The 27,691-nt window shown below is 40.4% G+C and overlaps 3 protein-coding genes across 4 annotated transcripts; 1 reads left to right on the top strand and 2 right to left on the bottom strand.

Annotated features, from left to right (window-relative positions):
* Positions 1-582: 582 nt before the first annotated feature.
* LOC306827370 (uncharacterized protein) lies at positions 583-4,806 on the top strand. Its single transcript, XM_079349150.1, has 2 exons — positions 583-1,463; positions 2,286-4,806. The coding sequence occupies exons 1-2, from the start codon at positions 1,193-1,195 to the stop codon at positions 3,185-3,187; spliced, it is 1,173 nt and encodes a 390-aa protein (XP_079205276.1). The 5' UTR covers positions 583-1,192; the 3' UTR covers positions 3,188-4,806.
* nectin4b (nectin cell adhesion molecule 4b) lies at positions 4,762-23,748 on the bottom strand. Of its 2 annotated transcripts, none has more exons than XM_079349149.1 (11): positions 23,196-23,748; positions 17,945-18,145; positions 16,648-16,815; positions 12,598-12,876; positions 10,872-10,989; positions 9,045-9,196; positions 8,586-8,742; positions 8,376-8,451; positions 7,940-7,999; positions 6,865-7,065; positions 4,762-6,243 (listed from the first exon to the last, which is right to left on the bottom strand). In XM_079349149.1, exons 1-11 carry the CDS (start codon positions 23,245-23,247, stop codon positions 5,992-5,994), a joined length of 1,716 nt encoding a protein of 571 aa, XP_079205275.1. In that variant the 5' UTR covers positions 23,248-23,748; the 3' UTR covers positions 4,762-5,991. The 2 variants fall into 2 exon arrangements, with proteins under 2 accessions (XP_079205275.1, XP_079205274.1); XM_079349148.1 differs by having other exon boundaries at positions 4,762-6,279; positions 23,196-23,747.
* A 742-nt stretch (positions 23,749-24,490) lies between these two features.
* fcer1gl (Fc receptor, IgE, high affinity I, gamma polypeptide like) lies at positions 24,491-27,436 on the bottom strand. The gene is made up of 6 exons (XM_079348906.1): positions 27,376-27,436; positions 27,117-27,208; positions 26,714-26,752; positions 25,763-25,792; positions 25,146-25,585; positions 24,491-25,101 (listed from the first exon to the last, which is right to left on the bottom strand). The coding sequence occupies exons 1-5, from the start codon at positions 27,428-27,430 to the stop codon at positions 25,520-25,522; spliced, it is 282 nt and encodes a 93-aa protein (XP_079205032.1). The 5' UTR covers positions 27,431-27,436; the 3' UTR covers positions 24,491-25,101; positions 25,146-25,519.
* Positions 27,437-27,691: the final 255 nt, after the last annotated feature.

Raw genomic sequence — 27,691 nt, 5'->3', positions numbered from 1 at the left:
AATGTAACTTCTGTAGACTGTGCTCTCTTTGTACGATGAAACATTAAATAGCAACAACTAACGACAAATATAAACAGGTAATTAAAGACTAATATGTACTGAATGAATAAGACAATGGTGCAGTGGTGAGTGCAAAAGGATAATGACTTAAACACAAGGTAGTACTTTTACATGTACAGTATAGATTTTGTGTAGATGATCATTTAAATTAAATATTATTTGTGCATTCACAGTGACAGTTTAGTTCCAGGGTTATTCCACAGCGACAGGTCTGACACTCTCTGACTGTTCAGCGTTCATCAGAGTGACAGCCTGGGTTACAAACTGTTCTTATGAAAGTGGTTGTTGTGGCGTACAGTGATCTCTATCTGTAGGGCAGGAGATTGAACAAAACATTTTTAAAAACATTCAAATTCACATTCAAAAACATAATGGTTTTTTTGGTTTGTTTGTTTTTTTTTAACTTTACAATTTTGTTGTTTGTTTAGGTTTTTTTTTTTTCAAAAACGTTATAATGTTATTATAGTCTGTTTTTTTTGTTTTTTTTTAACTTGTTGCACTGCCTATAAAAAGCCCTGCTGGTCTGTGTCAGTGTGGAAAGGAGGAAACAGTCCATCATGTAGTGTTTGTGTTAAATATAGGACTGAAAGGAGTCAGGGATTATTCAGGGAGGTATCTGACCCTGGACTCTCATCTTTCTCCTTTCAGTCAACACAAACTTTCAATCTGTTGAGGGCGCAGTTTTTATTCTTACAGTCCTTTATCAATCTTTATCATCATCAATCTTTTGTTTGTATATTGATTTGTCAATTCACAACAGGTGTTTTATCAAGACACTTTACACAGAGCAGGTAAAAAAAACATGCTCATCGTTATTTATCAGCAGATATGAATTAAGTGTCCACTCATAGACGACAGTGCACAGCCTGTCGGATATTCATTCGATGAAGTCGGTTTGTTTTGTTTGAGAAATTTTGTCCTTTCGTACGTGCCGTCCGTCACGTGACGTACAGTGTTTCCGGTTACTATTGTATTACACTTCCATGTTTTTCACCTCAAACTGTGCCTGTAATGTAACCTATAAAGGACGAAGTTGTCACTGTTAGGGTGATTCCTCCCAGGTAGGACTTTAGGGGTTTAAAAGGTCGTCACGTTGCCTAGGTTACGTCACGTGCTTGACCCCCGCCGCGACATGGCGAACTGTTTGTCTTTCCAGAACAAGCTCACCTCGATCATGGAGATGTTAGCTAAAGCTGCCGTGTTAGAAATTAGCAAACTGTGGGAGGACGGCTTCACTCTCGTCCAGGTGGAGCTGCGACGGAGAGAAAACGAGATTGAAGCGCTGAACAGGAAGTTAAAGTTGATGGAAAACGAGCGTTTGACGGTTCCGACTACAAATCTGTCTTCATCATCTTCATCCATCAGAGAGCAGCAGAGCAAGCTGCTGCCGCCTGCCGGTGACGGTGAGAATTACAACTGAAACATACAAGACATCACTAGGGCTGGGTGATGTTTACTCAAATATATATCACGATTAATCGAACATTTGACCTCGATTACGATTAATAAACGATTGAAAGTTTTTTTTTGCCCTAATAGTTCCCTGACATGAGCTCTACTGTAACTATCCTCAACTATTAAATGTGGGATCTTTATTTCTAATGAAAGATTGCACATCTGATGAACTAATTTATGGTCATTTATTGAAATCAAAGTTTCCTGAAATGAAAATGACACATTTTAGTTTGGAATTATATAGCAAATGTATTTCTTGCACAACAGTTTTTTCCGCAGTGTTTACATCCGACTTCATTTTGTTCGGTGACACAATTTGTCCAAATGATGGACATGGCTGCCATGTTGCTGATTGGACATATCGTCACGTGACTCTGTCCTGAAAATAATCGTAATAATTGTCACAGGAAAGATTTAGTTAGATGTTCTGAATGTCTGTTTGGAAACCAGAGAAAACAGTTTCTTGATCCAGAAAAAAATATATTCAATCAACATCACACAACCGTAAGATATTCAATATATCATAATACAAGGAATGCAGAAGATCTCAATATTTTAGATGTTAAAAACATTCTGTGCAATTGTATCTTTATTGAAGCAAATCCACTTTTAAATTGTACTCTTCTTCCGTGCCTTACCTGTGTACCAGTTTGTGTAAATTACTGTGGATATCGCTTTGCATCAAAGCAAAATGATCGTCTTTAAAAATGACTGTAAGCGCCGTCTGGGATAACAAATGTTTACAAAGTTCACCTGCTCTGTTGTTTCAGGGCCGATAATAGATTCCGTCCAGACTTTGTCGTCCGAGCAGAGTGTCAGAGAGACGTCGGACCCCACAGCCAATCAGAGAACACCGCCACCTTCCCAGACACAGGATAGAGAGACGGAGCCGCTGAGGTCTGACCAACGTGAGAACGACAGTCGAGACGACGACGACGACTTGATCGTGAAGCTCGAAGACGAGGACGACGTGCAGATCGTGGAGCAGGTGGTGGACTCTGATCAGAGTGTTAACGATGGAGCGGTCCACCATGAGATGGATCTGGACCTCCAACCCGCCGAGGTTGTGGAGGAGCAGGAGGACCAGCAGTGGTCGTTGGTGTCAGTTGGAGATAGCGACGCTGCTGAGGACTCGGAGTGCTTCTTAGAACCAAAGCAGCTGTCACAAAACCTGGACTCTGAAATCCTGCTCATTCAGAACGCGCTGGACATTTTTGATAACTCGGCAGAGACGGCTTACCCAGACGTGTTTGTCCGAGATAACCAACAAGGAGCATCGAGTAAATCAAGGACTCCCGTGTCTTTTAACCAAGCTCAGCCGAGTCAGCCTTTAGGAGCAATAAATCACCCAGAGAGAGGAGTTTCTATCCGATTCAACAAACCACACACTAAAAACTTTGCAGCCTTTAACCCTGATCACAGATTGGTACTCTTAAACGACCCCGAGCTGCACAAAACGATAGCGAGCCGCCCGATACGGGAGAAATGGTTCATCTGCCCCTTCTGCGGGAAAAGCTTCGACCGCATCAGCCATCTGCAGATTCACCAGCGAATTCACACGGGAGAGAAACCGTACACGTGCGAAACGTGCGGCAAGAATTTCTCACAGAGGAGCAACCTTCGCACTCACCAACGGACTCACAAAGACGCTCTCGCCCAAAACGCCGTTTGATTGAACGGAAGTGGACGAGTGAGAGAGCGAGGAATATCTCTGTGACCTTTACATTGAGTCCATAACAAATGGAGTTTGTTTCTGATACAAAGACAGTAATGTAGCTGAGTGATTTGACTGTGCAATCTGTTATTTTTAAGATTCATTATAACCTTGACAAAGCTTTGTTTAAAAAACAAAACAAAACAAAAAACTAACTTTCGTATGTGTTGATTTTAAGTCTGAGCAAAGAGTTTTAAACGCATCCAGTCCTGGCGACGCAGCTCGACATACAAAAGGACAGTAATCAGTGTTTAATCTGATTGATGTGATGCAGTGTGGGTTTGTGTTTGAGCGGCTGTAACTGAACTGTGACAGTAGAACCTCTGATGTCCTGTGTCATTGCTTCCTTTCCATCATTTTTTGGGTTGTCAGTGAATCAACAGCCAAGTTTAACAAGCAAACAAACAAATACTTTTATACAAATATTCCTGGACCAGATGCAACAAAAAGCTCACTCCTCATTTTATCATTTTACAAATTGATGTTTTAGCTGCTCATTAATAAGTCTACAGAGGATGGATAGAGCCAGGCACGTGGAAAAAATAAGAAGAGGGAGAGTTTTTTTATTATTATGCAATCCCAAGAAAAAGGTGAATATAATTTGGAGAATAAAGTCAAAATTTTACAATATTGTAATTCTCAACATTTTTCCTTTTCTACTTGACATTTTGATTTTATTTTCAAAGTGCATAATGAGAAACGCATCTCTCCTGTCATTATTTATTTTCTCATGTCTGGCTCTGCAGTGAAGTTAGTTCATTAGTCAGAGAAGAGCGACCTTAACGGGGGTTCACAGATAGTCTCCTCTTGTCGTCCAGTACAGAACTTTTTATCTGCATTTTAAGAAACTGTTGAATATTTTCACAAATATTCCTCTTATGTCACTTTCTTTAAGTTTAGCATTTGATGTTACCACAGGTCTCCAGTTAGCTTAGCTTAGCACAAGAACTGAAAAGAGGAATCAGCTGACCAGACTCTCGTCAAAGGTCCCCAGGTCTCCTAACACTCACCAGTTAACCAGTTTTCTGTTAAACTCGTGTTTAAAATCTACCCAGCTGTTCACGTTTAGTGCACACTTAAGTTTGTGCGTAAAGTGAACAACACAGCAGGTTAAGGGGAGTGTTTGAGACTTTGGTTCTGCCAGGTAGATACTGTTACTGCTGGACGGAGCCAGGTCAGCTGTTTCCCCCTGTTTCCAGGCTTGGCTTTGCTAAATTGCTTCTGTCCAAGCCTTCATATTTTTCCTTACAGGAATGAGAGATTAACTTTTTTTTTTTAATCGAACTTTAAAAGAAATGAAAAGCTCAACGCCATCACAGAACAGTGCGTCTCTCTTTTCCACTTGTATTTCACATTGAGTTGTTTTTGTTCATGACTGTAAGCGTCAGAAGATAAAAGAGGAAATCCCAGCAGTCTGTCTAATACAAACGTTTCATGACCTCTACAGCTGTGATCAGTGAACATCCCTTTAACCTCATGTCTGAGCTGTAACAAGTTTCATCGTCGCTGGTTATAAAAATATACAAAGTGACTTTGTTTTTATGCTGCACTTTTATGAATAAACATTGAAGCAGTTACACGTCAGTTTCTCAGTAACATAAAAAACACTGAATGATATAAAACACTGTACACAAGGATATATACACACACATGGTTCATCTGTTTGTTTCGTTGACGTGCTCTGAGAGTATTGTAGACGACTCGGTCAGTGAAGTCACATTAGCTGTGTCCGTCCATCAACATCTACCCGTGTGTCCGTGCTTTAGCTCAGGGGTTACAGCCTTTTTGTTGTTGCGTGAAGCTGTTAAACACGATCATAAACAAACAGAAGCTCCTAAAATATTAATTTGTACATATATAATACATACAGCCTCTTGTCACTTTGTGTTTCCAGCATCCAAGCTGAAAATATGAGTGAACTTAAAAGTCAGAAATATGTTCCCCAGTCCGTCTACAGACCTCCCGATTATAACAAAAGTCCATCCCGTCCGTCTTTTGCCTGTTGCACTTTTCCCTTCATGACATCACAAAGGGCAGTAGCCCCTCCCCCAGGTGGGTGACACGTTTACATTTAAAGCTACAGACGCTGCCTGTTCTGAGCACGGCTGAAATAGAGGGATTTATAGACATGATGAAATACAGGATCAGAGTGGATTCAAAACGAGACTTCACACGCGTGTTGTGCATTTTGTAAATGAGTATAATATGTGACCTTAAATCCTAAATTGTCAACACAGTAGATCTGTATTTGATGTAAACAAGGAACTGGCTGGATTTTTGAACACCTTGTGTATAAAAAATAAAATAAAAAAAAAGTGTCCATATGTTAGATAGCAGAAACTGTGGATACAAAGTTTTCTGGTAAACACATTGTAACAGGACCCTTCATCCTTACATGTTCAGTATATAGCACTTTGTGGAAGGGAGAGGTTGCTTGGCTTCCTATTGTCCTTCAGTGGATCTTAGAATTTATTAGAATTAGAGGACATCTAATCATAGGGCTAATTGATAACCATGAGCAACACTGTCCCTGGATCCTATCTTTTAGAAATCTCAACAGTTTGTGAGCTTTCAAAAGTACAACGTGCCTCAACATTTCTGTAATTATTTGATAGTGTTTGTAAACTCAAAAAACAGAGGTGAAAAAGTAATCAACGTTAGTTCACCCACGGTGGTCACTGTGCACACAACAATAATGTTGTTCGTTTGAGGTCTCTTAACTTCTCCCTCTCGCTCTCGTGTTTCGGATGAGAGTCCGTGCTCTAGATGATCTGTCCTTTGGGATGCAGCAGGATGGCGTTGGAGTGCGGTCTGGGCCGTAGGACCCCGTTACTGTAGTAGAAGTGATTTGTCAGAGCCTCAGAGATCTGATAGGAGCTGTTGTCATCTTCATCATCCCCATCACCTCGTTCCTCCTCTGCAGACTGGGTGGTAGCCCACTCAGGCGGGGACTCTCCCTCCCTCAGGTGACCCAGGTCTGGTTCTCTGGGCTCAGGGCCGTCCTCCTGCGGGGCCTTCAGAGGAACCAGGGAAGAGGGCAGACCTGAGTCCTGGTTTAAAAGGAATATAGATACATTTGATGCCTGAGTTTGGTTTTCTAAATTTAAATGAGACAAATTCCTTGAAGGACTTTAAATTTATAGTTGTTATAGAGGTCATTTAATCAGCTTAAAATCTTAAAGAAGGCATTTGTAACTCTGACGCCTAGTGTTTAAAATTGGTACTGCAGTTTAAATTCAAATCATTGGAGACAGCTGTCTTATCCTTCTCTCTGGAGTCGATGCATGATGGTTGCCATGACATAAAGACAGCATTTAAAGAGTGTTGTCCTTCAGTAAAGCTGCGGTAGCATGAAGTCATAATGATTAACAGAATAGAAGAAATGTGATCTTTTCTACATTTTCGTAACTTTGAACCCAGCCCTGTACATTTGATTCTATTTTACATAATTGTAAGATAATGTCGGACGATATTTTAATATTGAAACGAATCACTAAGACTTCTTTGTTCTGTTTTGTTTGTAGTCCTTAGCTTTTTCTCCATGACACTGTCTCACCTTGATGATGCCGATGCATCAGTGGACTCAACAACAAACCTCATGACACATAACGAAACTCCGAGAGGCTGACACATACCAGTGACATGTTGCTGCTCTTCAGGTACGACTCCACCCTTCTCCTGCGCTCCTCCTTCTCTCCGTCCATCTCTGCCACTCGCAGGCTCTCTCTGCCATCGTGCCAGACGACGGGACGCCCCAGTTCATCCACCTCCACCCCCCCTGCCGGCCCCCACTTCCCCCCCAGAGTGGACTGGCTGCCTTTGTAGATGGGCCGCTCCTGTAGGAAGGGAGGAGAGCAAAACAATCACAACTCCACTCTATGAAAATGAAGCAGCTGTAACACTTTTATTATTCTCTTCTTGAGGTAAAGTGTTTAATGAGGGGAATGAGAAGCTGTTGAATGATGCAACCTTTTAGGTCTGGGGTTTATTTTTATTTATTTTTTTTACACTTAAAATACATATATTAGGCATTCACCCTGCAGATTTATGATTATGCTCCTTAAACAAAAATTCTGTATTAAATGAGATTCAATATCATGCTTCATAAATGACTTTATGACTTTCAGTTTAGCAACATTAGAATTATTGTCATTTTATCTCCTTTTTCTGACATGAACTCCCTTAAAAATCATTAAAAGCTTCAAACTTATACACCCCACCATCTTATTTAATCTCCTTATGAAAGGATTTTTAATTGTACATTTTTAAATTGGAGCACAGAAGATTTTTGGCTCTCCTGCCTCCATTAATTATAATTATTTTTTTAGCTGCAGTGATTATTAGTAAGCATAACTATATTTTCTTTCCTTCACATCAGAAGTCTGTCCTTCTATTTTACTGACCAGAATCATAAAAGTGTTTCAAGTAGAGGTTATTATCCTTCAAGCAGGTATTTCAGGTTCGAGTCTGACCTGTGGCTACTTTCCTTCCTGTGATTCTCGTTCCTGATTTCCTCCTCTACCCGCTGTCCAACCAAATAAACACAACAAGTCCCCATGAAAATTAAAGGCTTACTAGCATCAGAACGCTAATTTTCTTTTACAATGACAAATCAAACTCTTTTGACCTTCATCCCACTCTACATCACCCCTGTGCACATGTATGACTTTCCCCCCCAATCTTTAAAAAAAGCACATGTAAGAAACTCACCAGAGACATTTCACTGTGTTTCATTCGGCTATCTACTCTGAGCATGGCGTAATCTTCCGCCTGCACAGAACAGACACAGTGAGAGAAAGTTTTAGAGAATAAACACAAAAAGGATCAATACATTGAATCACGTACAATATAAAATATCAACAACAACTGTCTTTGAACTCAGCATGCTGTATGTTGTATGTTTGAAGCTGCAGCAGCCTGTAATCATCGTCCTCGACAACAACGAGATGCCAGCGGCTCCACCCTGGCTAAGCCCGATCTAGGGGCGGGTGTGTCAAGCTGGTTGTTTGAAGCCTGCAGGCTATTGGTCTCAGCAGTGGAGTGTGTGTGTGTGTGTGTGTGTGTGTGTGTGTGTGTGTGTGTGTGTGTGTGTGTGTGTGTGTGTGTGTGTGTGTGTGTGTGTGTGTGTGTGTGTGTGTGTGCATACCGGCACTCTGGGGTCTGTGCTCACAGAGTTGATTCTTCTGAGGGAGGCTTGTCTGGAGAAGCTGTTCATTTCCTCCCTGGGACAAAAAAAAAAGACAATAAGACTAAAATGAAGACGGTTTAAAAAGCTTGCAAACTGTCATCATGGTCACAGCAATGGTTAAAGTAGTTCCAGCTTCTTCAGTTATCCAAAAAATGTGTGTGAGCTCACGTTTTTTCACTGAGCTGCCTCTCGAGTTTCTTGTTCCTGAGTCGGTGGTAGCGGTTGACCAGCAGGACTACGATGATCAGCACCATGACCAGAGCTCCAGCCGACGCTCCAATAATGATCAGCAGCTGGTTGTCGATGAGTATCTGTTGAGATTTTTCTGTAAGAAGACAAAGATGAACCTCATCACATCAACACATTCAAACTCCAACAAAAAAGTTACATGCAGCAGATTAAATAAGATCTGTGTGTGTGTGTGTGTGTGTGTGTGTGTGTGTGTGTGTGTCCCCAATCCACCACAAGGGGGCAGAAAATGTGCTCAGTTTCTTGAAATGAAGAGAAGATCATTTCCATCATCTAATTTCTTCTAAATTACCAACAAGAAGCAGCACTGTTTGTCATTTTAATCCTGAGTGACTTTACTGTAGCCACCTATAAAGCTGAGAATATTCGAACACTTACCTGTTACTGTCAACTGGTACTCTCCCGTTCCTACTCCCACGTTGTTCCTGACCACACACTCATAGACCCCGCTGTCATTCATGCGGACGGCCCGCCCAAACACAAGACTTCCTCCAATCACAGACACCCCATCTGGCAAAGCTCCTCCTCTCCTGTGGACGATGGGACGTTAAGGTCAACACTCGTTTTAAAATGATGCGTAACAGAGGTGAACCCGAGGATCAAAAAATACAGAATCGATGAGTCACTGCTTGAAACAAAAAGCTGTGACTCATCGTGGGAGATTGAAAAATGAAACGACAAACAAAGTGCAAACCATGCAAACTATCTATGTTTAAATGTTGAAGGAGGAAATGCACAAGTATTTAATGACATTTGATATAAAACTGCAGTGTGAAATTACAGAGGTTTTTTTGGTTAAGTAAACACAACACAGGATCAGGTTCAGTGCCGACTGTAACCATCAATTCACCTGAAGGAAAACCTCCTGAGCGTACAGACGGCACCCATTGATCTGAAATAGCAGGTTTGAGGGATTTAGAGCGGGGCCTGCAACTGAGTCCCACACTGTGCCGCTGAAGACACTCCACATAATGGAGCCAGTTTCTGATCAGGTCCACAGAGAGGGCTCATGTTGCCCCAGGTTTCACTTTGCTGCAGCAGCTTTTTAAATGCTGCTCCACCACTACCACATCCCCCCCCCCCCCCCCCCCCCCCACCCAGCCTATAACTGGAGCCAGCTCAGATTTCTCCTCTCTAAACCCCACCTAGCTCCTCTCACCAGCCTTTTATCCTCAGAGTCGCAGGTAGAGATTGAACCTGACACAGAGCAGATTGTGAGAAATGATAGAGATAAGGTGTGTAATCCACCTTTAGCAGCCAGAAAGATTCGAGACAATGGAAGGAGCTGTAAGTCGACATATTCTGTTACCATTGGAGCTTTAAATTCTAAGCAGGTTTAAGCTATGTAGCCCATTAAAGCTTTAAAAAGTGAGAAACATTTGATGTCAGTGTGCTTACTAATTTGCCCCAAGATCATAAAAAGAGAACAGAAGAAGGTCAAGGCTGCAAAAAAAAAAAGAAAAATTAACAAACAAAATTAAAAAAAATTCATTAATGTGGGAAGCACATCAAAAAGTTTCCAGAATTTTCTGGTGGAAATATTCTGGTTTTGTCCATGAGGTTTAACTCTCAATGTAATCTTTTACCAGATCTACCCTAACCCTAGCTGCTCCTACAAAAAGATTATTTTATCTTTGCAGAGGATAATTAATAATTAAAATAATGAAATACTTTTTTTTTTTTTTAAATGCACATGAACGCCTCCTCATGTCGGAACAAAAACTCAGGAGTTCTTGAAAGAATTTGGTGCCCAACTTGCCGACTTATTCTTAATATTTGAAGATTGTCTCGTGTGAAATATGTTTTCCTCGGCCCATTCAATCATTGTGTGCTCAGTCGCAGCTGTAATGGCTGCTGCAGTGTCTCTAATTAAAGTGCAGACCCTGTGTTTTAGCAGGCATTACAGTGATATTTAAAGCATGGCTCTATGATTAAGTGCTTAGCATGTGTCTCCTGCTCTTCCTTGTGTCGTGCACTCCCTCCCTGTGTGAAAATATCTTCCTCGCTCTTTTTCCGACTTCAAATTGGGCAACACGACACCATATCTTTTATTCTGCTGTGCACTGAGCTGGTGCAGAAAGGCGCCCTTCTTTGTTGTCCACAGGTGTGTATATGTGTTAGTGGCGGCTTATGTAGGTATGGAGACACATTCCAGTACCGTGTAAAAAGCAACTTAGCAGCACATATATGATGATAGCAGCCTACCGTGTCCAGGTGATGTTGTCAGGTTTGGGGTTTCCTCCGCTGCCGCACGTCAGCTCGCCTCGCTCCAAACCTGTAAACCAGTCATCAGTACCAGCAGTGATGGTGGCGTCTGGAGGGTCTGAAACAAGAAAACAGAGACATAAGCAAGCGAGGACAAAAACAATGTTCAACAGATGTGAAGCATGCAAGAGCGAGGACAAAACCTTTATGTTAAATATGTTTTATGGAAGAAGAAATTAACATTTGAAAAATGTTCTTTCTCCAATTTAGATAGATTTTGATCCCAAGGGAAATTCAAGGCGAAGAAACACAAGACGAAGCATCATTTCAACTAATTTTGACATTTCATATTTAGTCGCCTTAAAACAACGTTACTATTCAAACACAACTAATAATTCTAATTCAAATTCATTAGCTGAGTGACTCTAATGGGACTCTCACAAAGCTGATTACCCACACAGGGTGGTTTTTTTCTTCTGAGAGACCTGAGACTAAGGTTGTTTGTCTTTTTGTTTGTCTGCTCTTACAGTATTTGTTCGCGCAAGCAACATGTCTGTCAGTACTAACTCTAACCCTAAACTTTCCCAGCCAGAGATCAAACCTGTCAATATTGTCTAATGTTTAGTCGACTGCCGCCCATTTATTTACCCAGAAGGAAGGCTGAGCTGCACAAATGTCTGCAGGGAAGAAATAAATGTCATTGGTTGAATCAAACATGAGGGGGAGGAGCCAAAATAACTTGGCTTAAGAATATTGGCTGGAGAATATTGAACAGAAGATAAAAGTATGAAAATATGAGCAAATGTCCAGTTTGTAAAGTTGAATGAAATGCTTGATTTAGATTGTGCTGATTGTCTCAGATATAAAAGGAACATTAAATTCAACACAAGGAAAATCTTCTTTTTCGTTTTGAAAAAATAAAGAAGGTGAAATAATTAACAACACACTCTCGAGATTGGCACTCTTGTTTCTCTTGGTCAAATTAAGACAACGATCTGAAATGAGTGCAGTGTGTGAGTCACGATTCCTTGCTGTTTTATTTGTGCTCTTTTTTAAAAACTTGACATCATTGCATGGTCTTAAGTTAAGGTTTGAAACTGAATAAAATGAAAGGAGAAGGCTGTGAGACAGTTCAAGGAAGTATAATATATTTATTTATGTTCACTTTCTGTTCACTTTTGAACTCAGTCAAGTTATATTGATCCAAAGTCAGTTTGATGGCTGCCTGCTGGTGCACAACTCACTTTCTCTGGATCACAAAGACATGTAATTATCACAACGTTTCCACACTTAACTCACGTTTCTCTATTATCTCCTTATCTGATCTTATCTTTCTCGGGGGAAATATTTCAGTTTCACCTGCAGCTTGACAGATTATTCCTTTCACGCACAAAATGTCCTTCTTGATTTCCTTACTTCCTGGTTAATTCAAGTCTCCAGGTAATAAAGTTCCTCTGACAAGAGTTAGTCTTTGTTGGTCTATTTATCTGTTCATCATCGCCATTATATTTTATTTCAGCCTCAAAAATCATTAAGATTTCCTTCAAAATCTCAACTCAAATTGGGACAGTGCATTCGTATGTCTGAATCAGCACAATAGCTAAATTGCAAAGTTTTGACCAGAAGACAAATGAACATTTTAATAAAGACTTAATTTGCAGTACTTCTGCTCCCCTGTTAGTCTATTTGGGCTTCGATATAAGGCAGCATTATCAGTTGTACTCACATTGAACCACCAGGCGGTTGGAGATCCTGCGCGGCTGCTCCAGGCCGGGATGCCACACCAAACAGTCCAGCTTCTTCCCGTTCATGCTGCGCAGAGGGTGCAGGGAGTAGTGGCTGGACACGGACCCGCCCGCACTGGTGCGGTTTGAAGAATGACCCGGCAGGTCGGTGTCCCAGGAGAGGCGGGGAGGCGGGAGGCCTACAGCTCGACAGGAAGCGGCCAAACCAAACGGCTGGCCCTCCACCAGGAGAACCGGCTCCAGGGACGAGATGGGTAAAACTGCAGAAGAGGAGCAACAGGTGAGTACAGGACTAAAAAGTGCTCACACTTCACTCAAACATGTGTGAAACTTAATGTTCAGAAATATGCAGGTTGACACTTCAAAGCTGTTTTTCTCTGAGTTGAGTCTGAGAGCTTACAGTTGAGGACGATGTTATCAGAACTGGTTTTGCTTTTCCCTCTGTACCCTCGAGAAAATAAACTCTTTAAATGTTCGTCTGACTCATTATGTTGAGCAGAGTGCAAATAAAGAGCAGTTTACAGACTATTTAATAATATTTATGTATCACTGCTGCCGTGTCTAAATGCTTTTTTGCTTATGTTTTTAATTTTTAAGTTTCTTTTTTTAATTGAACTATCTTCAACTGAGAGGAGATACACTGACATTTTGTTGATTGTATAATGATCAAAAAGTAAACAGCTTAAAAATTATTAAAGAAACAGTTAATCGTAACGGTCCAATACCAAGTCAGCTAAACTTGAGGAATATCAATCTGTCCATTTAGGAAGCTGTTTCCGCTGCTATGGTGCAAAATGAAAGTGACAATGAGTTCAATGGCGAAGCAAAAGCAAGACACTTCTTCCTATCCTAATTGTTTTGTGTTGAGAAGCAACATGTTTGCTCAAACACTTAAACAGCACATCCGGTTCATCCAGTGTTTCTGTGACGTCCATGCCAAATGAAGTCTTCAAAAAACACAACACTGACTACTGACAATTTCTCTTCCTTCATCCTCCTATGACTGACTCTTCTCCAGGTTGGTGGTCTGCTCGTGTCTTTGTCACTATGGCAGCATGAGGCAGTACCTGCAACCCCATCAGGTTGCACAGGAAGTCCAGCTTCTTCAGCATGGCACATCCATACATGCAGCCTGAGGTAGTTGGAATGAGGCTGATCCAAAACACTTATGTTGTGAAACTTTCCGACAGTTATGCATTGTTACTGCATTAAGATTTAATTAATACTTTCCAGCATTTATTTAATCCACTAATTATTACTTTCTAGACACTTTAATCACGCCTAAGGTTATTTTGACTCTACCTGAAATGATCCAAGGTGAGAGTTATTATTTCTACTTAACCATGAGTGTGTAGTGATTGTTCTCGTACAACAGGGGCAAGTTTGAGCAAGAAGCGATGTTGCAAATGGATTCAGACCAAAAAAAGAGAGACGAGACAACACTGATCTTTCAAACGTAGAGGGAGTTCATTCATTTTCAGATGCAGGGTGCAAATGGAGGCCATACCGCTCTCTAATTAAAAAACTTCATCGAGTCAAGTCAGATAATGTGTGAGAAGAAAATCCTGCATAACAAAGTGCAAACGCGTCCAAAGCGATACTCTCACATTGGTAGATCTCTCCTCGCTACTCTCTGTCATCAATTAGTTTAGCCTGATCCTGATTCACACCATAGTCATCACATCAGTCACTGTTGCAAATATTCTCAGTGCCTTGTAAATCTTTCCACTAGTGTTTGGATTATTAACAAAGACGACGTAACAGGTAGTTAGCATTAGCAGAAGTAGCCATTATGGATTAGTAGACAAAGAAAATGGTACCACATGTAAAAGCTTTATAAACAGAAACTCTACAAAGACATGAGCTCATAGGACAGCCCGCTGAGTTTGAGTGACAGGTGATATCTGGGAAGAGATTTCCTGCAGGGATAATATTACAGTTAAAAAGAAAAGTCTAAAATGAAGGAACAATTTCATCTTTAGCCCTGAGATGGTCCAATGTAGTTCTTCTTTCTTTATAGTTGTTGAAGTAGCCCTCTAATACTGGAGGCGTAACATATATGATCGTCATTACTTTACAGATTGAGGCTATACTCCTAACAGTTTGTGGATTGGAAATAACTGCTATGTGTTTGTACTATGTCCTGGCTCAGGACCCTGAAGACATCCTCCCCTCAAAACAAGCTGAGCACTTAGAAACAAACTAAACTTAGGTGTGAGCCATACCGTTGCTATGGCAACAGTATGGCTCACACCTTCTCCTGCGATCCTGTGCTAAAAAAATATCACAGAAAACCTACATTTTAAAATGAACTGCTGTTTGTATAACATTTAAATATTTTTACTTTTAGTTAACTTAAGAACAAAGTCGTGAAGAATGAGTGGTTGGATAACTCTGATGTTGACAACACAGAACTTTTTTAGGTCTTTTGCTCATTTTAGTTCTCACATGATTCATCTTACAGTAGTTTCCTCTGCTGCTCTATAACAGCAGAATATCTGTTTGTGATATAAATAGTATTTACTATAACTTCTCTGGATGGGAAAGAATTTTCAGTACCGTATTTCAAGATTTGAGATCATTTCCAGAATCTGTGCTGGAATAACCGAATGTTAATCGAGACATCAAATTGACTCAGATAATCCCAAAAATGTATAGAATAACAAAAAATAAGACAAAAATGTAAGTCTTGTTTTGCTGTTGTGAAACTGACATTCATCTGTATGTTACAAGACAAGACTACAGTTTTACTTCATGGATTCCCTCGTAGGCAAATGTATCATGTTATAGTTGAATGTTTGTGGTTTAAGGAGTGGAGAATATTCAGTGCTGGAGGTTGTCTGGCCTGCGTATTTCTGTAGGTCTGGTCTTATCTGTGGCGGGTTAGGACACGTCGAGCTGTCACCAAGTGATGACTGACATGTTAACCGATAACGACATTAAGAACAGAGAGCATGATTGCAGGTTTACTGCAGGACGGATCCATTGGAAACAACTTTCTCACAGTTGTTTATGTGGTTACAGTTAAATCATGACATAAACAACCAGGAACGAAGATGCAATATCATTTCTTTGTTTTGGAAACAGGTGTGACAAAGTTTAAGACATTTTCCACATAGTGAAGGCCGATTAGAAACTCCAGGGCAAACAGGTGCTTGGTAAAAGTCACCTGTCTTCATGTCTGATCATACTTGCAGGTGTTTTTGCACCAGGGATGATGTGAATTTAAAAAGGTGATCTGAACAAAGCAAAGACATATACTAACATCGAGACAACAACTTTATTAATTGTAGCCTCCTGGATTTGTTTTTTGGGAATCTTTAACGTAACTTTACGTTTTATTCTGCAGTCCTTGATTTAGCTATAATGACCCATCTGCTGTTGTCTTTGTATCTGTTCATGTAGTCACTAAAATAACAGAAATCATTTCTGAAAGGGTTTCATTTAAAGAGTTATTTGAGGAGTCTAAAGGCTAGAAGTTTAAAGCCTTTACGATGCAAATTAAGAGGTATGAAATGCACAACACTGACTTGAACTCTGTGGTTTGAACCTGTTTATTTTCATACTAGAGCCCGAGCTGCACCTTGTCACATAGCAGCTTGTCAGTGTTTTGACAGCTGAGCAACTATCAATCTGTCGTATTATTCGCGTACGCTATGAATGACAGAAAATCATTTCTATTTGGCACAAAAAGGTATCTGGCACAACTTATCTTTTCCTGCTACAACAAACATGTATACCGTGTTTTTACCCTGCACTCTGTGTTACACAACAAGCTTTTTAACTCCCTCATGTCGTTTTAAATGATGTTAGGAAATAATCTATTTTTTTCATTTTACACGCTGAGTATTCAGTCAGAGTTGCATGCAGTGGCCATGTTGTGAAAAGTGCAGATTTTTCCCCTGGCTGGCTTTACTTTTTCCTCACTGAAGATGATTACAGGTTAAACATCATTACTGGGGAGAGAGAGAGAGAGAGAGAGAGAGAGAGAGAGAGGGAGAGAGAGAGAGAGAGAGAGAGGAGAGTCTTACTCCAGACGGTGAGTGAAATTTGCCGCTCAAAGTTCCCGTTGGGGAAGGTGGAGATGTGGCAGGTGTAGCTGCCCTCGTCCGACTCCTCTGTGCTGGGGATGAGCAGAGCCGAGTTCTCCGTGGGAGTCCCTCCCTCGAACCTCACTCGGCCGGCGTAACGCCCGAACTCTGACAAACAAAACAAAGGCAGTCATCATCCTAAACAAAACCAATAAATTAAACTGAACATGGAAACAAAGATGAAAGCATAATCTCTCATCAAAGGAATCATATTATTAGACACCGCTAGAATAAAACAGCGTTTATCCAACAACGTCATGACTCCACCCTCCAGACAAATATTCCAGGTGTAAAGCTTTACAGGCTTCTGGTGTGACGTCAGTACAAAACACACTGTGGTGCTGAGTTGCTAGGTTTCTGAATATTTACACATTTAAAATCACAGCGCAGTGACTGAAAGGTGCAACCTATGACGTTTGACTGTGACAGACATTGAGTGCACTGATTTACTGTAATGTAGTTTTACTTTCAGTGTACTGAAGTTGCCAACATGTTGGAGCGCACGTTATCAAAACCCTCCTATAACGATGTCTCCTTTTACAATCAAATCAAACAGAGCAGTGTCTCATATGGCTCTTTTCCTTTCTCATTTATGCGAGCTTCTTTTTTCCCATGGGAATATGTAAGCCCGGATAAAGAAGCTTGTTGTCAAGGTATGTTATGATTGTAATCTCTAAGATTATTTTGTTTAATTGCAAATAACAAATTAATTAATTTTACCAGGTGGTCCAGGAGACCACCCAACGTAATCCTCATCCTCAACCTGAGAGTTATTTATAAGTGATGTTTTTTATTGTATTTAGCAGTTTGAAATACCAACACTTATTGTAACTGTAAGATATTGATCCAGAAGACTGTAAGTACTTAGCTTAAATCCAACCTCACCACTGTAGTATTATTGCTAAATAAAGGAGAGGCAGTAGCTCAGTCCACATCAGTCCAACCTGAAACTACTTCTATTCTAGTTTATTTTTACTTTATTGATCCCTGAGGGGAAACTATGCGTTTACACTCTGATGAACATCCAATACACATACAGGCTAAATTTCCATATTTGGTTGGACTGGGACCAGTGACCCTCCAGTTCCCAACCCAAGTCCCTACGGACTGAGCTACTGCGGCCCCCCAATGTATAAAGAGGGGTACTTATATCACATATACACCCACACACACCCCCACACACACACACACACGTGAGTGTGTATATGTATATCTCCTCTCTCTCGCTGCAGCCTACCTTGCCGCCCGTCTGTGAAGTGAGCGGTAGTGATCATGTCCTTGCCACCGTCCGGGAGGTCCTTGTACCAGGTGACCTGCACCACCCTCTCCCCGGCCTCCACCTGGTATCGACAGGGCAGTCTGGTCTGACTCTCAGCCATAGAGAGCACGGAGGTGACGGGCTCAAGAGGCTCCACGAACACACTCTGAACACACGCCACTGAGGAGAGAAAGAGAGGAACAGCATTGATCAGCTAATTGCCATCATTTGTGCAGATCTATTATCTGCACAGGGGGGAGTCTGGGAGGTTGGCCTGGCATGGCCATGAAACACAATGTTTTGTGTTGTATAGTAGGATGCTCAAGGGCTCAAAAAGAAGAAGATTAAAATGCAGATTTTAACAATATCAAGACTGTTAGCATGATAACATTTGCTAATAAGTACTTCAAACAAAAGTACACAGGTGGCTGTTTGAAAGTATCAGTAGTTTTTAATAGTATTTAGTCACTGAAAACAAATATTGTGAAAATTGACATTTGTACCTCATAATGGTGAAAAAAGAAGTTAGAGGATCACCACATGTATCTCAATCTATCAGCACTGATTCATGCAGCAAGCATGGCTGACGAGTTGGACTGTCAGACAGGATTATAATGTCTGAGGATATCTCCTCCTCCTTCAGTTTGTTTTACAGTCTTTATGATTCATCCACTGTTACCTCACTCAATGGTGTCTGCTCTGTTTAAAGGTCACATAATGTGCTTCTTTTTAACAGGTTTAAATGCGTCCCAGAGCTCCTCAAAACATGTCTGTGAAGTGTATTAAATCCACTCTGAACAGTCTGTTTCTGTGTCTGTAGCTTTAAGAAATCTCACAAATACTTTGATTTGCTTGACACCTCTGAAAATAAAATGATACTTTGTCTCTTTCACAGTTATTTACATACAGTAGGAGTTTATGCATGTACCGTAAATTCCGGACTATAAGCCGCTACTTTTTTCTCACACTTCGAGCACTGCGGCTTCTACTCCGGTGCGGCTAATGCATGGATTTTTTATGGGGGACAATGAGCTTCTGCCGCAAAAACATTTGACTTCGTCACGTCGGATCTTAATATCAGTCATTTTGCGCTTCATGCACGCACCCTCATGATGGAAAACACACGGAGAAATACATATGATGCAGCTTTCAAGTTAAAGGCGATCGACCTGGCTGTCAAAGAAGCTAACAGAGCTGCTGCACGTTAAGATGACACTGACAGCGACAACAGAGACTGAGGAAGTGAGTAATGAAGTCATTCTGAGGCAGTGAATGGATGGACTTTTTCTTGTGAAATATATTACGGTCATCTTTTTCATCAGCCGTGTTACAGACACCGTCGGCTAGGCTTCGTATTGTAACGGTTCATGTTGTAAAGTCAGTAGTTGATAATGTGTTCATAATTCCGATTATGTGGAGAGTCAGTGAATGCACCAGCGAGAACGTGTTGAGTGGCTGTATGAGAGAACGCTGGGGGAGAGAGTTGGATTGTTACGGCAAGTTACGTGTGTTGCTCTCTGCTGTAAACGGCGTGGTCACGGCCGACAGTGATCGGGTTATTAAAAGTTATTATTTGAACGCTCTCGTCGTCCTTTAACGTCCGTACGGACGCTACAGTATTTGCGGATGTTACCGGTAGCCTACGTCTGTGTAAATAGCTCTTGTTATAGCGTGGACACCTGCGGCTTATAATCAAGTGCGGCTTATATATGTACAAATACATTTATTTACTTATTTTTAGCCGGTGCGGCTTATATCCAGGTGCGCTCAATAGTACGGAATTTACGGTATATACAGTATGTGCATTTATGTCTGCATATGTGTAGAATATAAATGTATATATAATTATAGTTTATAAACTGAACTCTTATTGTGTTTTTGTAAATTATTTTATCTACAGTTCTGTCTTTTTATGACTTGTTGTGTGTTTTGTGTTAACTGGACTTACAGGTTGTTGATCAGATGAAACAACCTATCAGAAGGCATCACCTCAGACTCCGTAAAGATGACGCAACAATTTTTTTATCTTATTCCTTCAAATGTGCCACATACTCCTCAATGAATCTGTGATATTATGTTGTTGTTCTCGTTAGTATCCATCAAGTCTACAATGCAGATATCATGAATGTACTGTACACATGACGACTTATTACTTATCATCATTCTTTAACTTTCAAAAAAGTCAATACATCCCATTTTAACAGCTTGTATCATCAGATCACAGGAGGGTTTAACCGTATCCCATAATGCATTGAGTAAACTCCAGACACGTTTGTATGTAGACAAAGACCTTCTCACCTACGGGCAGACACCATTTGAACTATCGTGATGACACCACCGACACACAGAAATCAAACAAACGCCACAAAGGAGCTTGACGCTGCAGGGCGATGCTGCTAAAAGCTTCAACAACAGAGCGTCTCTGTTTTCTAATTCTTGCTTTGAACGAAGAAATCTTTCTCCTATTGTTAAGAAACGTGCTCAGGGAGCTACTGTGGCTCAGAGGACAGATGAAATATGTGTGGATGGTTTTAGTGTCGGCTTCAGGGGTTTTCCTCTTGTACGTTTAAGTCGAGATAATTTCGGTGTTACATGAAAGGAAAATTAAAGAGCTGCCATTTTTTCTTGAAAGGTCTGTATCCATTGTTCACTCGCCCCCTATGTCAACGTTTCCTGTCGTTTAGGCGAACATCAGGTTTGTCAGGCGGCTGAAGAGAGTGGAAGTGTTTGGAGGAGAGAGCGGGGGAGGACATGCAGCAAAGGGCAGAGGTCGGATTCGAACCCACAGCCTCCAAACGTGAAGCATGTTACATAACCGTAACTAAACGCTGTTCAGTACCCGGAGTTAGACATGGTTTTTTGTGCTAATTAAAACAGACTTTTAAATGTCCGGCACTCTTTCTGGTTGTGAAGAAGCAAAGTGGGAACTTCTGGCACAACCTCACCGACTGATGCTGTTTTATGTCTTCATTGCGAGACAAAACGTCCCTTTAACGCATGCACACCAGGAGTTTAGGAAATATTATTTCTCTTGTTCATGTAAAAAAAGAACTCTTTCCGTTTCTCCAGTTTTGGCATTATAGATGACGTGATTTCAGAAGCTTCCACACAGCAGAGATCTGGTCCAACATCAGTGAGCTGACGTTCATGACTAAGACTGATTAAAAGCCTTCACCTCAGCGTGGGACAGACTCACGAACATGAGTGAATAGAGTGTAAGAGGAAACACTAAACATTTGCCCTTTGATATCTGGGGTGAACAGAGTTTTTTTTTTTTTTTTTGGTTACTGATTCATGAGGCCGATCAATGATTACAGGACAGCTAATATGGGACAGGACAAAATCCCACAGTGAGAAAATCCCACACTGTCACAGCAAGGACGAATCGACAGAGGGATGACACAGAGCGCCAGGACACACAAACACACACACACACACTTTATATTTGGTCGACAAAGACCTCCAGTGTGGGCGACCTAATTGCAGAGAAGAGAGGAAGAAAGTGAGAAGACAGAGGTAGACTCAAAGTGAAACAGGCTTTAGAGGAGGCCAAAGACAAATAAAGAAAGAGGAGAGAGAGTCAAGAAAGAGTTAAAGACTTCAGACACACACTCAAGACAAACACAGCTTCACAAGGCTGCCATTCAAGCTTTTCCTGTTCACTCAGGATGACAGTAACTTAATCACACATGTGGTGGCAGGTGGCAAGGAAGGAAAAAAACAAAACAAATAGCAGTCTAAAATGTGCATTTGCTCTTTTAATTGGAGCAGCAGAGTGTTCCACTTTTGTCAGAGTTTAATCTCCTTCGAGGAAGGAAACAAAAGCAGCGACAGAATTAGTCACAAAAACAGGAAGACGCAGGTTGGGCAATAAGTTGTGATTCACCCTTTTTACGAAAAGTAAGAATGTGACGGAGCTGCATTCTGCTACGCTGCTTCCTTCCCCACACCTGTAGGTAGACAAACAGACAGGCTGCAGAGCCAAAAGGATGTAAACAATGTAAAAGTATCACCCTTATGTGATTATTGAGCATGTCATTCCAAAACGTGGGGGCATCAATGAGTCTAAATTCGACGGCTGAAGAGATTTGTTCAGATTCTGTCCATTCAGCGTTGCACAGTCGACTTTTTGGATCCTTTAAAGGTGAAACATGGAGTAAAGATCTGGACTCAGGGCAGGCTGTTAAAGGCTTCGAAATCACAATGGGGACATTTCTTTATGGAGCTGGTATTGTGCCGTGAAAGAAAAACGTCACCTTGCTTCAAAAAGTGAAACATAAATGTTTGGCCATAGAGAGGCTGAAGCAGGCAGCCTCAGTGTGTTAAAGCACACCTGGCTGTCCTGATGATTTCCACCTGAGTGTATGTTTACTGTTTGGGAAATGTTTAAAAATGAAACAGGCGCATGGGTGTCCAAATACTTAAAGGCCACAGGTGTTGACTGTAGCACTAGCTTTCTCTTTACAGGAAATAAGAGGAATAATCACCACAGAGTAAGAGTAAATAGGTGTGTGATACTTCTGGCCTGTACGAGTGTGTACTCTCACAACATCTTAAGATCAGAGGAAAATGCACTTACACCACATCTAATGACATATTTCCTTCTTCTTCTTTATTTTATATGTTTTCATTTTGGTTAATGTCAAGTCTCTTTCATGGCTCTTAATGCTTGTAATGTTTTGTTTTTCACTCTGTAAAGCACTTTGGGTTGCTCTTACCGCTTTGGCTGATCAAAGAAAACGTGACATAAATTCACACAGTTAGTACAGTTGTTGATGTGATTAACTAGATAATAACACGGAGACAGGAGCCATTATTTAAAGCAGGTTTACATTTTTAGCACCAGAATGAAGGCGAAAAATAAACGTCCGTATTGGACCCAAAGTTTGTATAATGTTATAAAAGAAGCCATGCAGAAAATTAAAAGCTACAATAAGCATGACTTTTACATTTACTGCATTGATGTTTTGTACTTTTCAAGTCGGCTACTTTCCTCTGAGAATAAAACAGATATATTGGACTAATATAAGATAGACACAGTGGGAGTTTTAATTACTCAGTAGGCCTATATTTGTAGTAGCCGTGATGCCAGACATATTGCAACTCATTTGAAGACAAAACAGTCACGTCTTTACATTTTCGACCCAACACCTTTAAAGAAGGTGCAGAAGAGACACAAGCAGGGTGTCAAAGTGTCAATACAACATTTGTGATATGAATGATAACTCACCAATTAACAAAAGCAGTGCGAGGCTCAGTGTCCTCTGCCCGCCTAACTCCATCTTTAGTGCAAAAAATAAATAAAACAGGTCTGAATAAACAGCTTTCTTCCTCTTAAATCTGTTGTTTTCAAGCTTTCATTCTGCTTTATGCTCAAAGAACAGGCAGCAGTAGTCCACAGCAGGTATGCAGGTAAGTGTGGTTAACAGGTGTCTCCTCTTCAAATGTTTCATTAAACAAAAATAAAGTCCTCCAGTGGTCAGCTGGTGTACACTGAATACGGTTTAGTGAAAGTTGTGAACTGCATGTTGAGTTCACACAGAAGTCCTCTACAGCAGCGAGGAGAACAAGTCAGCAGCAGAGGAAGAAGAAATTGTAAACAAATAAACGGAAACACCTAAAAGTATGTTTAAGCTAACGCTGAAAAGACAAAAACAACCCGAGTATTAACCAAACAGAAACCTGTCCCGTTTGTCACGCACAGGCAGAGGCACGCACAACGCACAGGTTCGCTTTGAGCTCTACACCTGTCCTATCTAAGCCCCGCCCACCGGGACTGACGGACACGCCCATTCCATGCGGCGTGAATGTGGAAAAAGTCGATTTCCCCCCCCCCCCCCATGACATTTGACTTTAAAGGAGCACAAAGAGAACCCACCCAAGTGATAAGCTGGAGAAAGGGATGATAGAGAAAAACACACAAACCAAAAATATAATAAAACCACGAACTGGCAGACAAACGATGAAGAAAGTTTAAAATGAAAAACGAACCCAGGTAAACATAACCGGCTGTCTAATGACCTCATATAATTACCTAAATGCATTAAAACAAATACATACAATGATTAAAAGCCAACTTATTACAACAAAAATAAAGACAAACACTAAAAAGAAAGGCTAAAATGATGTTTAAATAGACTAAAAAGAGTAAGTCCACAATTAATTTAAATAAAAAATGTATTTGACCTTCATTTCAGTGTTTCTGACTTTGTGTTGTTTCGAAACTTTTGGAGGTTTTGTTGCGACACACTGTGGGGTGAGTGAGTTTCTTGTGTCCCTGAACAGCCTCGAGGGGAAACAGATCACAGTCTGAGTGCACAGAGGTTATAAATGTGTAAAACACGTAAAAAAAGACTTTTTTTTTTTTAGAGATGGTGTAAAGATGAGACTCTGGGTGAAGATGAGCTGTCACATGTAGAATCAAAGTGAAAGAGGTGAGAGAGTGTGCGATGCCCTCTGGTGCTCTCATCCGGTACAAACAATTGATTTATTGTAAGAATGCTAAAAAATGTCATTATAAACGTGTAGGTTATTGTAACATTTTATTAAATTTGAAATGAACAAGTCATGTTTTTTCACCTCTTTTCTGCAGCCTACAAAACACTTCACATGAAAATAGGATTCAAATGTTTTTTTTTTAGAGATTCATGCTTAAAAAGTGCTATTCAGAAATCAACCTTAAACTTATACAACAAAACAAGCGTGGTTCAAATACTCGAAATGGAAAAACAACAACATTTGTTACACAGAGTCAAGTTTTTTAAATTATCATGATTAATAACATCCATAATTGACATACTGGTTGCTACTGCTGCTAATACAACACATACTTTGACATTGTAGCTTTAAATCTAGCATAGTAATTGTTGTTGTTGTTGTTGTTGTTGTTGCTGCTGTGTTTGTCTCTATCCTCTCCACTTTATTATTGATGGGCACATTAAAACCCACATAAATAGGCTGATTTTGAATAATCAGAATATTTTTTAGTACATATATTTGATCCTTTAGTTCATCTGAAAACAACCATAAAACACAAAAGAGTGACCAAACCCCTGCAGGTCCACATGTAGATTTTGGTTTGCTTGATATTGTGATGGATTAAGTTATTTAACCTTTTTGTTTTAACATTTGAAACTCTAAAAACGTTTGTTCAAAAAGGTGGATAAAGTTTCACCCATACATGAACAAGCCTTCACACTAACTGTATTTCAGAGAGAAAACACTTCTCCTTAATCTAACAAAAAAGGAACAAATGAGCAGATACCAAAGATAAATTTAGACTTCTGTTTTCTGTGTAAGTTGCATTACAACGGCTTGTGAAACACAAAGCGACGTGCGGCTTACAGACAGACTCAGGCCTTGTTGTCATATGTTAAATAAAATATGCAGACATGCTGATTTTGTTTCTTTGTACAAAGAACAGAGAGGAAGAGTCGTGTATATAAACTCTATGTGTTCACACACATAAAAGTTAGCACAAGTGTCAAGCTGAAAGAGGTTTGACACTGAGTATTTTATCTACTCAGCATCCTCCCTGCATCGAATCTTCTTTAATCACATGATGGGCTTTTTATCCATTTTGATGGTCTCGTAGAAATCAGAGCTCTGACAGGTCAGACCCTGCAAGACACGGACACAGAGAGAGCGATACATTAACTTTCAGCACGTGTTTGCAAAACTTCTGCTTCGAAGTGTTATTTCTCTGCAGGGAGGTGAATAGATTAATTGGTCACCTGTTACCTGCCCAACATGTGCCTCTTTAAATATCTTTTTAAGCATTATAAAGAGAAGTCTCACCGCATAGATGCCTCCCTCTACGGGCTTCTTCTGTGGGACGGAAAATGAAAAGCAAGATTTGGTCAAATAAAACATTAAAACATTCACATACTGCAGAGAACACTTTTATCTGAAGGGACAGTAGCTACAACACGAGCGGAGGAAACAACGTCAGCAGTAGCAAACAAACAGCTCTCAGTCTGATTGGACACACAGGTGTTGACAGTGACCAGAGGAAAAGCACGACATCGACAGCTGTTAATGAGATCTCTAATCAGCATCAAAACCATCCTGAATAACACTGTCATTATAAAACAACACCATCAACATCATCATCAATACGGTTAAATGTGTCGGTGTTCATGAAACAGCTGGGTGTTTAGGTTTTCCTTAAAGGTGCAACGGGTTTTCTGCAGCTCAAAATGGAGTTTGGAAGTTATATCCTAAACTACTTGTTATTTCATGGAGCTGTTGAGTGTTTACAGACAGCATTTTAAAATTGAGTCGGGTTGTTTTTACAGGACGTGGCTTAATATATATATATTTTTTCTGTTACACTCCTTAGGGCTGTGTTTTGACTTTTTCTATATGTGCAGACGTCAAAGTAAAATAAGTAATAAAATAACATCATGAATATTGAGTATTTACTCTTTTGAAAGCGTTACCGTTGAATTTAATTCACTTTGCATGCATGTTACATACGGCAGGATGTGGGACCTGACACATTTGTTTTGTGTGAAGAAACTCTGGTGGAAACTCTTAGTGTCAATAAATAATGTAGGTTGGTGGTCAGCTCAAGATTACAGGAAACAGACAGTTGTTTTTAAAAAATATAGAAGGGTTGTTTTCAGTGAAATGCACCACAAAAATGAAGCAAAAGCAAATAAATTCCTTTTAACAAACACATTGAATCCTGTGTGTGCCGCTTGGATGAACTTTATAACAATCAGAAAGGACAGACATTCATTTTACCTCAGGGTTTTTGGCAGGCCTTCTTTGGCACGGACTCATCTGTGTGAAATAATCCAGGAAAACATCCATGATTAAGAGGTTCAAACATGTACATGCAGACATTATTAAAGGAAGTTAATCAGTGACCTATCTTGAGCTGGGAGGAATACGGAAACGTTCAACAGAACATGAAATGTCACTTCAATTACTAACAACGCAAAGTTAGAAAACGTGGAAGAAATTCAACAGAATGATCAATTATTCATTTTTTCTGCACTTTGTGAAAATTGCCCCGAGACTTTCATGATATTTCTAGTAAAAATTCTAAATCTATCTTTTTTAGTGTGTTATAGGTCTAAAGTAAAGTTCATACAATGGCATAGACTAATTGTCCTCTGTTTTCTGGAGTTCCTGTTGATCTTACCCTCAGTCTGTAGTATAAAACTGTTAAAACAATGCCGTAAAAGATGAGAATCCCATCCAGAATGTAACAGTAGGTCATGTCGTCAATGGCCTCTGAACACAGAAAACACAAAGTCTCCATCATTCACAATGATCATCATCACCTCCAGCAGAACATTTCAAACAGTTTCTACGGCACATCATCAAACAAAAAGGCGCTACAGACAGCGAAGAAGACATCCAACACAACAGAGCCAGAAGAAACACTTGCTGCTTCTCACCGGCGCAGGTAAAATTGATCATCACAAAGGCAGCGATGAGCAGCGCTCGCACCATCTTACCGAGTGGGCTGTAAAGATGAAGGTGAGAGGGGGTGCTGATGGTCTCTTTATGTTGTTCCTTTCGTCAGAGCGATCTCTTTAAAACGCCGCAGCAGTGAGCTTTGTGATCAAACAGAGAACAGGAAGTCCGGGGCTCTCTGTCCGTTTTTTTCAAAGCTGTCAAAACCACACGCCTACCCACAATGCCATTCTGCCCTGACTTAAGTTCCTCTCAAACACTTCTTAAAAAAACTCTACTTCGCTGTGATGATAAGAT

The sequence above is a fragment of the Symphodus melops genome (genome assembly GCF_947650265.1).
Source record: "Symphodus melops genome assembly, chromosome: 7".
In the NCBI taxonomy this organism is placed as follows: domain Eukaryota; kingdom Metazoa; phylum Chordata; class Actinopteri; order Labriformes; family Labridae; genus Symphodus; species Symphodus melops.
Note: the sequence above shows the minus strand (reverse complement) of the source record. Positions and strands in the feature narration are given on the sequence as shown.

Excerpts from the sequence above, each read along its gene's own strand:
- fcer1gl (XM_079348906.1), bottom strand. The coding sequence starts at position 27,430 with ATGGTGCGAGCGCTGCTCATCGCTGCCTTTGTGATGATCAATTTTACC. Across the intron at positions 27,209-27,375 it reads GATCAATTTTACCTGCGCCG|AGGCCATTGACGACATGACC; the intron begins GTGAGAAGCAGC and ends TTCTGTGTTCAG. Across the intron at positions 25,793-26,713 it reads GGCCTGCCAAAAACCCTGAG|AAGAAGCCCGTAGAGGGAGG; the intron begins GTAAAATGAATG and ends TCCGTCCCACAG.
- nectin4b (XM_079349148.1), bottom strand. The coding sequence starts at position 23,247 with ATGGAGTTAGGCGGGCAGAGGACACTGAGCCTCGCACTGCTTTTGTTA. Across the intron at positions 12,877-16,647 it reads AATTTCACTCACCGTCTGGA|TTTTACCCATCTCGTCCCTG; the intron begins GTAAGACTCTCC and ends CCTCTTCTGCAG. Across the intron at positions 9,197-10,871 it reads GACAACATCACCTGGACACG|GAGAGGAGGAGCTTTGCCAG; the intron begins GTAGGCTGCTAT and ends CATCGTCCACAG.
- LOC306827370 (XM_079349150.1), top strand. The coding sequence starts at position 1,193 with ATGGCGAACTGTTTGTCTTTCCAGAACAAGCTCACCTCGATCATGGAG. Across the intron at positions 1,464-2,285 it reads GCTGCCGCCTGCCGGTGACG|GGCCGATAATAGATTCCGTC; the intron begins GTGAGAATTACA and ends CTGTTGTTTCAG.